This window comes from Uloborus diversus, chromosome 4, assembly GCF_026930045.1.
Source record: "Uloborus diversus isolate 005 chromosome 4, Udiv.v.3.1, whole genome shotgun sequence".
NCBI classification, from domain to species: Eukaryota; Metazoa; Arthropoda; class Arachnida; order Araneae; family Uloboridae; genus Uloborus; species Uloborus diversus.
The window spans coordinates 157,498,078-157,513,768 of record NC_072734.1 but is presented as its reverse complement, the minus strand read 5'-3'; the positions used below and the strand labels follow the sequence as shown (position 1 = coordinate 157,513,768).

At 31.7% G+C, this 15,691-nt stretch overlaps 1 protein-coding gene across 2 annotated transcripts; it reads right to left on the bottom strand.

Moving 5' to 3' along the window:
* Positions 1–19: 19 nt before the first annotated feature.
* LOC129221229 (replication factor C subunit 3-like) lies at positions 20–15,638 on the bottom strand. 2 transcript variants are annotated; one of them, XM_054855684.1, is made up of 9 exons: positions 15,437–15,638; positions 15,237–15,344; positions 14,517–14,722; positions 13,232–13,329; positions 8,278–8,459; positions 4,405–4,541; positions 4,026–4,124; positions 1,010–1,079; positions 20–292 (listed from the first exon to the last, which is right to left on the bottom strand). In XM_054855684.1, exons 2-9 carry the CDS (start codon positions 15,321–15,323, stop codon positions 104–106), a joined length of 1,068 nt encoding a protein of 355 aa, XP_054711659.1. In that variant the 5' UTR covers positions 15,324–15,344; positions 15,437–15,638; the 3' UTR covers positions 20–103. The 2 variants fall into 2 exon arrangements, with proteins under 2 accessions (XP_054711659.1, XP_054711658.1); XM_054855683.1 differs by having other exon boundaries at positions 15,237–15,638.
* Between the last annotated feature and the right edge of the window lie 53 nt (positions 15,639–15,691).

Here is a 15,691-nt window from a genome sequence, read left to right as displayed (position 1 = left end):
TGTAAAAAATGCACTATACTGAAAATTGTACATGGTAGAGATATCAATAAAAATTCAAAAAGCATAAAATGCAAAATATAAAGATTTAATATTATTGAAAAATTTAGTAAACATCAGCCATATTTTCTTCAAGAAATTTTTTGTACAAAGCCATAAATTTTGCTACAAATGCTTCAATATGATATATAGCTTTGCTACCCAATTGCAAACGATGTTCAAAAAACGCAGCAAGCTGGGTAACTTCACCTTTCAATTGACCATCGCAGTTATTCACAAGTTCTTTCAACAAGCCCTACAATTGAGTTATAAAGGTAAGTTACAGAACATAAGTCATGTTTGAAAATAAAATATTGGGTACTTGAATAAGTTTTCGCTGTTTTACATGAACTGGCATTCCTGGAGCTGTTTGTGATAGTGACGCATCTACATACAAGCACTATAAGAGAGCTTGAAATGCAGTGTATGTTATTTCATGAAAGTGCAAAACTACTTTATTTTTCAGATCTTAAATATGTCGAATTTTGTGCTAAAAAAACAAGTATTTGTGGGAAATTTTACTGCAGGGCCATTTTACAGTATTTCGGATAAATGTAGAGTCTGTAACATGACACATTTTTTGCCATAACTATTTAATATACTGTTTGATTTGCAAATTATTTGAGTTTGGGTTGGTGGGACAAACCCAAAATAAAATAATCAAACAGTATATTAAAAAGTTATGGCAAAACAAGTCAAGTTGTTATAGACACTACATAATTATCCAAAATACTGTGAAATGACCCTGCATTATTTTAATCAAACAAAATATACAGTTAAAGTACACAGAATCCTTGTGGAGACTTATGGCGATGGTACTCTAAAACAACATGTAGACATTGGTTTAGATGCTTTAAAAGCAATGATTTTGATCTACAAGATAAAAAAAATGCTTTGCCACATAACACATTTTTTACAAAAAAAAAACAGCGAGAACTTATTCACCTTCTCAATAGTAGCACAAATTACTCACCTTAAATATTACGTCTGTAGGAACAAGATGTGATATCAATTCATATATTCGACCACGAACCTCTGCTAACCTGAAATAAGAAAATTTTAAAACATTGACAAAACAATTGTTAAACAAATTATACTTTATAATGAATTATTTTATGATATTATGTAATTTAGGCTGTGAAATAAAAATACAATTGATCAATAATAAACATCAACATTTTATAATCTACTACAATGTTTCTTAATACAGTATAACTTTGATTTAACGATACCCCATTTAACGATTTCCTCAATTTAATGATACATTTCACTGGTCCAGCATTAACTGCCATGAATGAGTATGCTCCTTGATTTAACTATAAACTTTTCCAGTCCCTTGACAATCGTTAAATCAAGATTATACTGTATCTTTTATTTGAAAAAATGTCATGGTCTGGCGATTATTTTTTACTATAAAAAAACTTTATCAGGTATTCTCTTTCACTGCTGAGACATTTGTTACGGAAAAGTTGTTATTGTTTCTTGTTAAGTTATTAACTATGAAATTGAACTTAAAAATATTATTACAAAACAAGCCTGTGATTTAGCACTTCAATTGAACCATCTTTAAAAAAATTAATATTTTTACATGTAAGTAAGCATGGTTATTGTTTTCCAACAAATTTTGCATTGAGAACACTCCCCACCCTCCCAGGAAAAATTCAAAATGACAAGCCTGTTATGAGACAAAGTAAAGGAACCACAATCACACAACCTACACTAGATAGTAAGAATATATTGCACTTGGCCTTTGTCCTCTCAGAACAACGTAGCAAGACACATGGCAACTGTTCAGTCTATGATGTCCATAGCAGCAAAAGGGTTAAACCAGTTACATGAGTTAAGATCGATTATAACTTACCCTCAATCTAGACAGCTTTGTCAGTTTTTGAAGGAAAAAAAAAAATGATATTGCTGCTCTACTAAGTTCTAAAACCAGCTGATAGATACAGCAGTTTCTTTGTGCAACTGTCACATCTATTAGCTGGTTTGGAACTTGTTAGAGCACCAAATATCATTGTTTTCAAAACCCGACAAAGATGCCCCACTATGGGAAGCTGTCCTGGTTAATGATACTTACAATAGTATATATAGGTAAATAATGCTTAGAATTAGGTATGATGCAAAACCAAATAAATTTTAAGAAAAGTCGCAGAATGTTATGAAAAGTAAATACAATACCAATGTAACTACTGTATAAAATGTTATTTTTTGGATAATTGAAATTTTTTTTAATGCAGAAAGTCAAGGAACAGTCAAAATTTTAGGGGGTTATGGTCTACAATTCAGCATTGACTGTTTCATACAGTTCAGCATTGATTTACGCTTGCAACAAGAATCAATTTGAAAGTAAAATAAGTTAAATATACAAAAGTGAAATAATTGATTAGGGCACTTTGTGCAATAAGTTAAGAACTTTTTATCCAAAGTTAGTTCCTCTGAGCAGATTTTGATTATTATTTCATCATTATCTCTTATATTATCATCCTCATAATTGGAGTTTTAATGTGTAAATCCTGCTTGCATGAAAGTTTTACATTGTTGTCTTTGTTACCTGAGACCAAGCTGATACCGTCATATTCATAGCCCCAAAACACATATTTTCTTAGGTATAAGTTCTTCAATACATTGAATAGTGGACTCAGCAAATTGCCTTGTCAGTAAAACAAAGCAAGAAAGAAAACTTTAACATTTTGCAAAAAACTAGTATCTGGTCTACCACCTAATGAATGATATTTTCTTACTTTCAACTTTAAACAAAGGAGCACTATAAGAACCCTCTCCTGTCAAATTTTTGTGCCATGCTATGACAGAATCAGCTGGAACTTCCCTTGATGCACCAATTACAACTTGAAATGTGATTCAAAGATGTGTTTTGAATTTCTGCAGCTATCCTGCCATATAGCTAGTGTGCCAGATTCAATTTAATTGCAAATCTTTCAGATTTTTTCAGCAACATTGGCAAATTAACAGGAATATTTTGAATACACTAGACTGATTGAAAAACTGAAGGAAATTTTTTTCAATTTAAAGAACTTTACCCTCTTGTACTCACATTTTCTCTAATGCTGAAGATTAATTTAAAAAATGAGCTGATCATGACTTTCTTTTACTGGTAATTTTAATGTGATTCAATAGTTCACTCTCTAAATATCACCAACAGGGGTCAAATTAAAACCCGATTTTTTAAAAAAATTTAAAAAATCGCTGAATTTGTCGACCAAAAGACTGGTGATATATCGCCAAGTGTCCGCCAAATTATAGCACCACTTGAGTTTACATCAAAATTAACAAGGATTTCCCCCAAAAAAGAGGTAAAAGATCCCTTTAGAAACACCCGAATGCAACCAAAAGGGGAGGTGCACAATTAGACCCCACTAGGAGTCTACGTACCAAATTTCAACTTTCTAGGACATACTATTCTTGAGTTATGCGACATACATACATACATACAGACCCTATGAGAAAACTCATTGTAATTAACTCGGGAATCATCAAAATGGATATTTCTGGTGTCTATACGTTCTTAGGCACTTATCCACCTGTGGCCTAGTCGAAAAAAAAAATTCAACATTCATTCGGGGGTAAGAAAAACGGAAATTAAGGTTGATTTTTGAGTGAAATTTTTTTTGCGAATACAATACTTCCTTTTCTGTAAAAAGAAGTAAAAAATGGATTGCAAAAGCACATTAAAACATTTGGCAAAATTAAGTGCAATATAACATTAGTTGTGAAACTCAAGAACTTATACTCCAGTGAGAATTTAAAATATAAGAAATTATTTGTTGATTTTGTAGGAAAGATGAACATAAATGATTAAATTACTGTTACCTTTAAAGTGGTAAATAAATATTTTTTATGAATTGTAAGTTGTTTAAAAAACAGGCGGTTCATTTTAGTTTTTCTTTCTTTGATGTATGAAGAGTTCATTCTTTAATAAATACTTAAGTTTCTAAAATTGCTATAATATGCATATTCATAATTCTTACCTTTTGGGACTCTGTTCTTGCACTATAAAATTAGCCGTATCATGCAAGAAAACCTCCCAGTCAGGTTCCACAATTTCTTGATCATCAGTAAATGGATATCTATTGATAAATAAATAACATACCTTAATATAATTCACTTAAAGATGATAATATAATATATCTAGCTATAAATAAAATGCTTAGCTAGAAACAGTTGTGGACAGACGCAAAGTTTTGTAGAGCTAGAGAAGTGTTCAAACCATACATCTGTCATTAGTTCATATGATTTCTCATATACATGTTGAAAAAATTATTTTATATCATGAATTTGAATATGCTTATTTAAAATGTGAATCTTCCTTTGAAAATGCTTGTGAAAAATTAACAGCTTAAAACTTACTGTTGAACTCTGCATGCTTCACACATCAAAATTGCTCTTCTCAAGTTGCGGTTACTTTTTTCTGCAATTCTATTTGCAAGCTCTGAGGGCAGCGATAGACACTCCTTTCGGCAAACGTTTTGAAGGATTGTGGAAATCTGCAGAAGTTAACATAATGTCAATTAAAGAAAAAACTCATCTTTTAAAAATAAATGTACAAAGGTTGAACACAAGCACTCTCACGAAATAATCACCTCTTTTGTCTACCAACAACTGCTAAAAAAGAGGCAGATCCCTATTATACACCACAAACACACCCACTTCTCTTTTTGTTCTACAATGCTTGTCTTTTTTTTTCAATTGTTGAAATGAATCTTGTTGTGGTTCTGTTCTTCCCCTTTGGTAAAGACATCATGAGTGCACAGACTCATATGACTGAGCTTTTAGCAAGACATTGCACATATAGGTTCATTAGATTTGGAGACAACAAGTGGTATCACTTTCTTCTAAGTCAAGCACAGGAAGTCTCAAGAATTCACAGTGGTAGTAGATAAGGAGCATTAATACTGTACGCCAGAAGATTTATTCAAAATGTTTCTTGGTTCATAATATTGGCATGTTAATTTATATCGTTTTTGTGTAACATTGCAAAAAAAAAGGTCAAAATAGTAGTTTTTTCTGCTGCTAACAAAACAAAATTGTAACTTTTTGGGTATGTACGCAAGGTGACCATTTATTTGTTTCCTCAAAACAGGATATTAACAAATTTTTGGCATTTGCACGTGTATATTAAAAAAAGTGCCCTTTCCGCTTTTTACATATAGTTTATTAAAGACAAAAACAGAAATGAACATTTGAAAAAGAAGAATAAACGTAATTTTTTTATGTGCAAATTTGCTTCAGATCAGAACATTTGATACTGATTTTAGATCAGAATAAAATTCTTTGCAGAATTTCATACAACTTGTTTTAAACTCAACATTGCTTTAAGAATTGTGATTTAGAACTATGCTTTTTTGCTAGCCACAATCATGAGCAAAATTATCCTTTCTGTAAGTATATTAGGCCAGGGCAAACATAAAGCATACATTAAATAATAATACATGATTTAATTCATTGGAATGAAAATGCTTCCACAGCTCCACCCAATGGTTGTTGGTTGAAATACCAGTTTCAAAGATAATACGAAAATTTTTCCCTATTAATTATGCTTGAAATGATTGTAGTAGTAATTAATACAATGCATGGCAAATATTGTTCTTAAAACATAGTATTTATTACTCAAATTTCAGTTATAAAAAAGATCAGTAAAATGAGGATAGCTGTAGAAAATTAGTTGTATATTAAAGCATTATTTTTTAGCATACATAACTGAGTGAGAGGCAAATTGAAGGAAAATAACTAAATTTTTTTTCCTTGAAGATATTTAAACTATTGTGTGTGTGTGTTTTGTTATTATTGCTTTTGATTTGTGATTGTTACTAAAATCCCATTTTGAACAAATTTGCTATAGTATACTATTTCTCGCAAGTTTATTTCTATATAAATTTTAAATTTTGAAAGAGAGGAAGCAATCTCTAACTCCTAGGAAGCAATCTCTAACTCCTGAGTCCTTGAATAAAGGGGTTGATGGAGTCAGAGTTCAATCTTGGCTGTATCACTCAATTATGTTTTTTTAACAAAAAACATTTGAATTTAAGGTATTTAAAATAAGAAAGTAAATTAGGTTTGTTTGTAAAGTAAAAATTTACAGCATAAAAAGTCTAAGTTTCCCTTATGTGGTAGAACATACTTTTCACAGCAAGAATTGAATATATATATATATAATTCATTATCCTTTCTCCTTGCATTGGAATGAATAATTTGGTTTAAAAAACTTCATAATACTATTTCAGGATTAAAAAAAAAAATACTGAAGTTGCTTCATTTAATCATAAATTCCGAAAAATTTCACAGGCCGTAAAGCTAAACCTAAACCATTAGATATTCATCATAAATATTTTGAAAGCTTCCTTAAATACATAAAAACAGTAACCAATCAAGTTCAAATACAATCGAGACTGGGAGTTGAACCACATTTTTTCGATAGTCTTTTGCATTTTTTCTAAAATAAATTTAAGAAATAAAAATATTATTGAAATAATGAAAAAAAAAAAAAAAACAGGTATAAAGTAGCATATAGTAAAAAAAAACCTTCCAACATTTAAAAAGATTGAAATATTTGTAAGATGCAAAAAGATTGAAATCTCAAACAAGGCAAGCAATTTTCGGCGAAGCACATGTTTGACGCTGTTGGCATGTCTCCAAAACATACATTTTCGACAGATATAGCGGAGGATAAAGATTTGAAGGGGTAAAAAAGAAAAAATAAGAAAAAGGGGACCAAACTTGATACAGTAGTTTTTAAAAAATTAAGGAAATTTTCAGAAAATTAAGGACTTTTTAAGAGTTTTTTAGAGACCTTAATTTTGCTTGATGAAACTAAGGGTTTCTTAAGGTTTTTCTAAGGAAGTATGAATTCTGTGAAAATGGGGCTGTTCCATTAAAAATGAGACAAATGGTTACTGCTTGTAATTTTTTTTTTTTATAATTTAAATAAATTTCTCAGGAACCCACTTGTTCAGATTTTTCCGCACATTTAAAACTAATAAACCAAGCAATTGGTATGTGCAGGTGTCTCAGAGGGTGTCATCCTTCACGATCTGCATCTCAGAAGTTGATTCTGTTTCGTAAGTATAACATGAAGGTCTCCTTTTGTATCACACTTCACACTTTCATTGTTTCCTGGTAAAACTCACTTGTAACCAACCACTCAGCACAGGATTTCACATAGCTCTTATATCAGACCATTTGGGCATTACAGTCAAAATATGGAAGCATTGCCACTATTTTTTATCAAACCCTTATACTACAAATGACCCACGGATGAACAACAAATAAATTTGCAATTAAACACAAAGCTTAGAACTACATATGTACATAATTTCAGTTTAAAGAATAGTATTTATCTTAATTACAATTTATTTGAGAATGAACAATGGCTGGTTAATATGTCACTCCCCCCCCCCCCCATTCCTAACATATATCTCAAAAGAGAAGGGTTCAGTAAATATACTATTGAACCCAATTTTCTTTTTATTGTAATAAATACAGTCGGACCCCGATTTAACGAATTCAATGGGCCGACACATTAATGCATTAAATCGGAGTCATTCGTAATATCGGGGTGCGAAAAAAATATATATATAAAATTTCACTGACCTTATTTAAAAGTCTTAATAAGCCATTGCAGAAACATAATCATAATTAGAAGACTTTTTTTATTCAGCATTCCGCGCCTTATTACATACTAATTAATTTAAAATTTTAAAGTACTTAGTAATAATACAGATTTGACATATCCTTGATACCTGCCTCGAAATGGTTCTCTTTCGACTTTATGGAGAAAAGAAAATACTGCGTCATTTAGAGCTTGCTGCATGAGAGATGTTTTTAGTTTCCAGGTCATATAAAGCATTAGAAAAAGTAAGTTTTGATGGGAGATCAATTATTGCTTTCTGCATCAGAATTTCTATTCATGAATTGCCTCCTCGCCTATCAAAAATTGCCGATTCCAAGTAAAGTCTTTTTCTGTCTCGGACAAGATCAATATATTATTTGGAAAACAATCCAAAATTTTCAACTAAAATTAACAAAAAAAGTTTTTTTCGGTGGTTTTAATAATTTGTTAATTCAGGGTTTATTATTGGGTAAATAGGGGTTTTTGCCTTCATTTTTGTCCGGAAAAAAGAAATTTGCTAAATTGCAAAACTGGTTAAATAAAGATTTGTTAAATCTGGGTCTGACTGCATAACAGTAAAGACAAAGTAGATAGAACTATATACTACTAATTACCTCAGAAATAGCAGGTGCAGCAACACGAATGCCCAAGCAACGACTTCTTATAGCAGGAATAACTTTACTGCTAGAATTGCAGCACAGAATGATTCGGCATGTTGCCATATACTTTTCCATCGTTCTCCTTAGAGCATGTTGTGCATCTTTTGTAAGTTTATCAACTTCCATCAAAACAACAACTGCAAGGAAAGTTATTAAAAATTAAAAAAAGAGAAAATTTCTGCAAAAGCTATAAGTTACTTTAGATACAATTTTGGAACTTAAAAAACAGCACATTTTAAGACAAAGTTTAATATTAAATAGACAACTGTTAGAACATGAGATGGAGCTTTCATCTCCAATTTAGCTGCAGGAGGCTAGATATAGTGGGAAACCCATAAATCCTTCAATGCAGAATACAATTGGAGCAATCCCAATTACGCAGCCACATGAACTCCTACAAGGCTAACTGAGAATCGCACTGACAGTCAGAAAAAGTCTGTCCCCGGAAGAGTGAACATGTAGTTTCATGTAATAAACAGTGTTTTAAGTAAAACCAAGTTATGTGATCAATATCCAACTACGCCACAATGTTTAAGCATTATATGGATAAAAATGTTATTTTGTTCCAACCAGGGTTGGCTTTCTGACGGCAGAAACTAGCTTTTGCCGTGCCAGTAGCAGAAACTGGTTATAACTGGTAAAAACCGGCAGAAACTGGCAAAAACTTAAAAGTGTCTTTAATAACTCAAGTAAGTAGTGAATGATATTTGTTTAGGAAAACTAAAAAATTAAACATCATTTCATCATTTAAAAAAATAAAATCCAATGCTAGTGCTCTTGATTTAGTTCAGAAAGGGAACTTTTCAATTGCAGAAGCTCGTAGTATTTGGATTAATTTAACAAAGGATAAAAAATCATACGGGGGTGCTTAGGAAAGAGGAGTGACATACAGAATTGAACAGGCATTACTGTTTCAGGGCTCCCAACACAACACACCCCATAGAAAAGGGTAAAAGAGGACCACTTTGAATCAAAAAGGGGACCAAAGAGGACCAGTTAGGATTAAAAAGAGGACTTTGGGAGGACCATTCATAGTTAAACCCAGTGAAGCACCAAAAGGCAAATTAGCTGCCTGACACTAAATACGTGAAGATAATTCGTTAATTAATCATAATAATGATTTTTATCCATTGAATTATATTATTTACACAAACATTTGGATGGGGGGGGGGGGTGACAAGCAAGCATGTAACTAACCATCTTACAGAGTAACTTTAATTGTAATATAAATTTTCTACTAATTAACAGGTAAAAACTGGCTAGTTAAAAATAATCACCTAAGTGACCGATGAATTAGTGCATACCTTATAAAGACTTTTTAGATACAGTTATTACAGTAAACACCTTAGCACATAGTAGTTTACAAAATTTTTCACATAACCAGTTTAAAGAGAATTCATTTTGATATAAGGTATTGCAAGATAAGAAGATATAGTTTAGAGACCAGGAGGTCCCCTCCCCCTCCACAGCCCTTGGTTTTTACACATATTTCCAGCCTAAATATGGTAAGTTTATATACATATGAGAGTTGATGACCAAATACACCATAGCAGGAGGTAATTTCTGGCTACGCCACTGACTAAGTTCAAAAATATTAGAGGATTGCAAATCATTTATTAGTATGCTAAGTATCCAAATCATTTCTTCATATGTATGTATTAGTCGTTCGTGCACCAAAAAATATTGTAACTGTCTTCATGTATATATAAAAATTAGTGAGAAAGAAAATTTTCTATTAAAGTCACCACACCCAGAAATATATAAATGCTGCTCAAGTGATAAACTGAATGTAAATTTGAGCCTGCTTTAACTGGATAACTTAATGTAATAAATAAATGTGTAATTTCAGATTTATAGAGCTATATTTTCAAATTAAAAATACTCATTATGAGTATTTCAAAAAAAATAAGGATACAAAGTTTTAGTTTTTAAAAATAAAATTAAATAATATAATTTGCGGTAGCACTTGTCAAAACAGCTTCCAATTTTCAAAAATATTAAAATAATTGCAAGATACAAAAGGATTGAAATCTTGAACACGAGAATCAAATTTTCGCGAAGTATGTTCACTGTTGGCATAATTTCAAAAAAAAAAAAAAAAAAAACTCTAAAACTAAACATGACTAAAATTGAACATAAAATATGCTAGTCTAGGATAGCATATGTGAAAATAACATTCGATAGTACAAAATATCGAAATATGTACAAGATGCAAAAAGATTGAAATCTCAAGCACAAGAAGCAATTCTTCGCGAAGTTGGAGTAAGTCCAATGCTGCTATGGTTCCAAAAATAAGAAAGTTTATTATCTATTAAAATTAAACAAAAAATAAGCTAATCTATGGCAACGTATGCCAAAATAACTTCCGATTGCCAAAAATATCAATTCATTAACAAGATGCAAAAGGATTGAAATCTCAAACACGACAAGCAATTTTCCGCAAAGTGTGAGTAAGTTCAATGTCACCATGGTTTCGAAAAAAAAGTAGTTTATTATCTATTAAAATTAAAAAAAATAAGCTAATCTATGGTGGAGTGTGTCAAAATAACTTCTGATTGACAAAAATATCAAATTATTTACAAGATGCAAAAAGATTGAAATCTCAAACACGACAAGCACTTTCTGTGAAGTGCGAGAAAGTTCAATGTTACTATGGATCCAAAAATAAAAAAGTTAATTGTTTGTTAAAATTAACCAAAAAATAAGCTAATCTAAGGAGATGTCATGTCAAAATAACTTCCGATTGCCAAAAATATCGAAATATTTATAAGATGCAAAGAGATTGAAATCTCAAAACCTAGCAATCAATTTTTGGCGAAATCCAAAAAAGTTTGATGTTACCATGGTTCCGAAAAAAAAAAAGTAGTTTATTATCTATCAGAATTAAACATAAAATAAGCTAATCTAAGTTAATGAATGTTAAAATAACTTCTGTGATTGTCAAAAACATCAAAATATTAACAAGATGCAAAAAGATTGAACTCGCAAATGCAGGAAGTAATTTTTCGCGATGCTACACATCGAACACAAGTTCAGAAAATTGCACTGATGAAACATTCTAGATTTTTTTCAAGGTTTTTCAAGGGCGTACGAACTTGTGAGAAATTTTGGTAGCAAAATGCTTTGATTTGATGTCATAACTCCTCCCCCAAACCTCTCCATTTGCTAGATTTCTATGTTACAGCGGTTGAAGGAGGAGTAATGACGTCAATCTGAAGCGAAATAATACCAGAAAGTCAGGTTCAATAGAAAAATAGCGCTGTGGCCGCGTGTTTGGGGTAACAAACGTCAGCACACAGTATATTTTAATGTAATGAAAATTTTTAAAATCTGAATTTTGAGTAAAAACAATATAAAACGGACTAAACGGACAAAAATGTTAAAAAGCGGTCTAAAGCGGACTTTACCCTAAAAAACGGACTTTGGCGGGAAAAGCGGACCATTTGGGAGCCTTGCTGTTTGTAATTTGCAAACTTATATGCTTCCTCTAAATTGTTTGTGATTGAAATTATCATGTCACGTGCTTTCAAGGAGAAAGTGCCAGAATTTTACTTGTCTAGAATTTTGTACCTAATGTCACAGCTTTGCAAAACAAATTGGCCCCATTTCTCAAAACTTATTTTTCTAGTCAAATTTTTACCACAACCCCAGTTACTACATGGTGGACCAGTTATACAATAGATAAAAGTTTCATGAATATTGCTTACTCCTTGATGCATTGTCTGCTAGCTCTTCTGTTTCAAGAATATTCTAAAGTTTCTCATTTGTGCATATTAAATTGAGAACCTGTTTAGATTTTTGAAAGCCCCTTTTCGAAGAGGCAATTGCAGGGTCCCAACAATATAACATTTGATTTTGAATTGCGATAATTTTGTAATAAAATTACAGTGCTTTGGTTAATAATTTTTTTTCTATGTATTTTCTGTTGTATATCAAGAATTAATATTTCATTTTGTGAGTTTTTGCCAGATTCTGCCGCAAATGTGGCAGAAAGTGGTTTTAACCGGTTTCTACCAGTGGTTTTAACCGCCTCGGCAGAAACTTGCCAACCCTGGTTCCAACTTTCAAAATTTACGTCTCTCTTTTTAAAGAGTTACACACAGGGCCGGATTTAGGGAAGGGCAGGCGGGGCTACTGCCCCGGGCCTCCACAACAAAGGGGCCCCCACAATAAAATTTTTACAAAATATCCTAACTTACACAGGTCGAAAATAAGGGATTTTCCATATATATATCAAAATATTCGGATATATATCAAAGTATCGGATATTTTGGAAAATATGATGATCTTTTCAAACCCTGATTAGGGGTCTCCACTCCTTCGTTGCCCCGGGGCCTCCACACTTCCAAATCCGGCCCTGATTACAGTGTTCTGCTGGCATCATGACTAGTTAGGGAGGGTGGATGTTTTATGCTGCTAGCCTTGCACATTACCAAGCTTTTCTTTTTGAAGAATCATTTCTTTATGAGTTCTGAAACAATAGACCATGCACTAATAGTTTGAATGCTACTTGTAATTGATTATTATACATCACTTTTTAAATTTTTCAGATCCGTAAAACTAAATGAATAAGTTAAATTAAATTACAGTTTAACTTTGATTTAACAATTTCCTCAATTTAGTGATACATTTCCCTGATCCAGATTTGACTGCATTGAATGTCTATGCTTTATCGACTTTAAGATCCTAGATTTAACGATAAATTTTTCTAGTCCCAATAGACAATCATTAAATCGGGGTTATACTGTAAATTCAAACAAAACTTCTTTCTATTCTGCTTTTTCCCTTCAACAATTTTTAAATCCCCCTAAAATCACCTAGAAGTTCACGTATTTGGGATGAAAGTATTCAATTTAAGCAGTTTCTAACATGCATTTAAGTTAAGTAAAGCACAAATTTTCCACAATACCTTTGAATTCTTTTTGAGTGTGAGTATCTAACTGGTGAGTCTGTGCAACTGTCTTCAACAGTTCTTGGATGACTACTCTATCATATATTCCAACATCACTAGAAAATAAAATAAAAAATCTTTGAAAAAGCAACACATTAAATGAGTTGTAGCATGTTCTCACAAGGCCTTATTAGTCTCAGAAATATAGATGGGGTGTAAAAAAGCCAAATTTGTAAATAATTGAAAGAAGGCTGGAAAAATGCTTTAATCCCTTCAGTTTATGTTTGGCATGAAAACATTAAGGTTTTCTCCTCTTGCTTTAAAGCTTTAGCCGCTGTATACATTTACAAAAAGGAAACAAAGCAAAACAACAATAAATAAATGCATTTGTATCTATATTCAAAAAAGAAATTCTACTAAGCTATTACCATGGGTGCCCATATGCAAAATTTTAAAGGGGGGGGGGGGCGACTCAGATATTTTCCCTATGGAAACTAATTTCAGTACATATTAGAGTTTTCAAAACTTGACATTTTTAAAAATTTATTCAGTAATGGCTGCAGAAGAAATATTTTACATTTTTGCAAATGAAAAAAAAATACTAAAAGCAAAGAAGTTCAGGGAAGACCCCCCCCCCCCCCCCCCGGGCTCTCATGATTGTTGCTGATGCCCAAGATGAAGCTTATTTAAAAAGTAATGAAAGTAAAAATGACAAGTGGGAAGAAATTCCATCTGAAACATCCCCAATGCCATGCAACTGGGAAAGACTTCAAACATTTTTTGAAGGCAGAGGTGCAGACAACAATGTTTTTCTGGCCATGAGCCTTCTTCTAAAACATGCGACTGCTTTGATATTATACAAGGAAAACAAATCATATAAAAGTAAGTTTTTTAATTTTTTTCAATGATATTTTAAAAACCTCTTTTGCGAGCACTCGGTTAGAATGAGCAAATTTTGCAGTTCCATCATACTTGTTAAGAGCAAGTTCGACTGTATACTTTTATTTCAGAGCGAAAATGGTCTGAGCAAAAAATAATACAGTAAAAATTCTTCAACTTTTCCAAGACAGGTAACAAATTTATCAAAAACCAAGGTATAATTTAAAATAAGGGCATTGAAAAATGGGACAAAAGAAGATGGAAAATGTGGCAATCAAAGCATGATCAAGTATCTCCCCCCCCCCCCTGTGACAAAATTTAACTTCAAATCTTTTGAAGACTGAGAAAATTTTCACTTATGTGTATTGGCTAAGATTTCAGAAACTAAATTTGACTTTATACATTAAACTGAATTCAAAAATACCTTGGGTTGACTTCAATATGATAGTTGCTGGCAATAGTAATTATTTCAACTTTTCGTTTTGAAGGAGTTTCAAAAAGTTGGTGTTCAATCCTCAACTTCTCTACACCTGCTCCATATAACTCACGAAGAAGACACATAATTCTAGTTTTCTTTCCAGCACCGGGAGGTCCATACAGTAGAATATGAGGAAAATCACCACTATTCACCTGTAATTAATTGAAATAATATGAAGAAAATTTCCAAAATACCTTTATTTTGATGAAATAACAAAATCAATTAAGCCTTAAATTTGGTCTATGATTATGAGCATTAAATAAAATAAGATACATGTGCTAGATATGGGGAGGGGGGGGGGGAGAGACTTGATGCATCAAAAATAACGTCAAATAGCACAAATTGCAGATTACTTGAAAATTGTGACATTGTTATCACTTATTTTACTTGATATGTCAACTAAAGTGCTAATTACAATTAATTTTAAGTTTTCTGTCTTAAGTACGAACATCTATTGTTGTTCAATAGTTATACACAGCAGCATCTGAGTCATAAATTTCAAAACTTGTTTCAATTAATATAATGAAACTGCAGCACAATTGCTTTTTTAACATGGGAAACAAAGTTCATTAACATAGAATGCTGGAAATGGAGTTAAGACATCAAATGTTGTAGGCTTTTAGTTATCAATGCTTTTATAAAACAATGTATAGTGTAAGAACTTACTAATTTTTTCAAGTGATTAGCTTGTGTTTTATGATAATCCAATTGCGCTAAATTTTTAGGACGATGCTTATCAACCCAAAGACTCATTGTGTAGAATCAACTGATAAACTAGAGAGCGAATACAAAACAATTTAAAACTGCAGCAAAGACAATGTAGAATATTATCAAAAGCGAAAGAAATATTTAAAAAATGACTAAACTGTAGTACGATTTGTTGTCATTAGATAGTTGTCATAGTTGCCGCCATTATTTCCTTGCGGTTGCAGCATAATGGTTTTATCCAACCATTTGATCACTAATCACACAATATACTTGTTTTAAACTCTAATAGCTGAGCTTAGGAATTCTTAAGGTCTTGAAAAAATTTAAAACAATAGCTACACACATTTTATTTGAATAAAGGGGGGGGGGGGCTAAAAGAAACTGGAAGAAATGATTTGAAGTGAATAACTTCT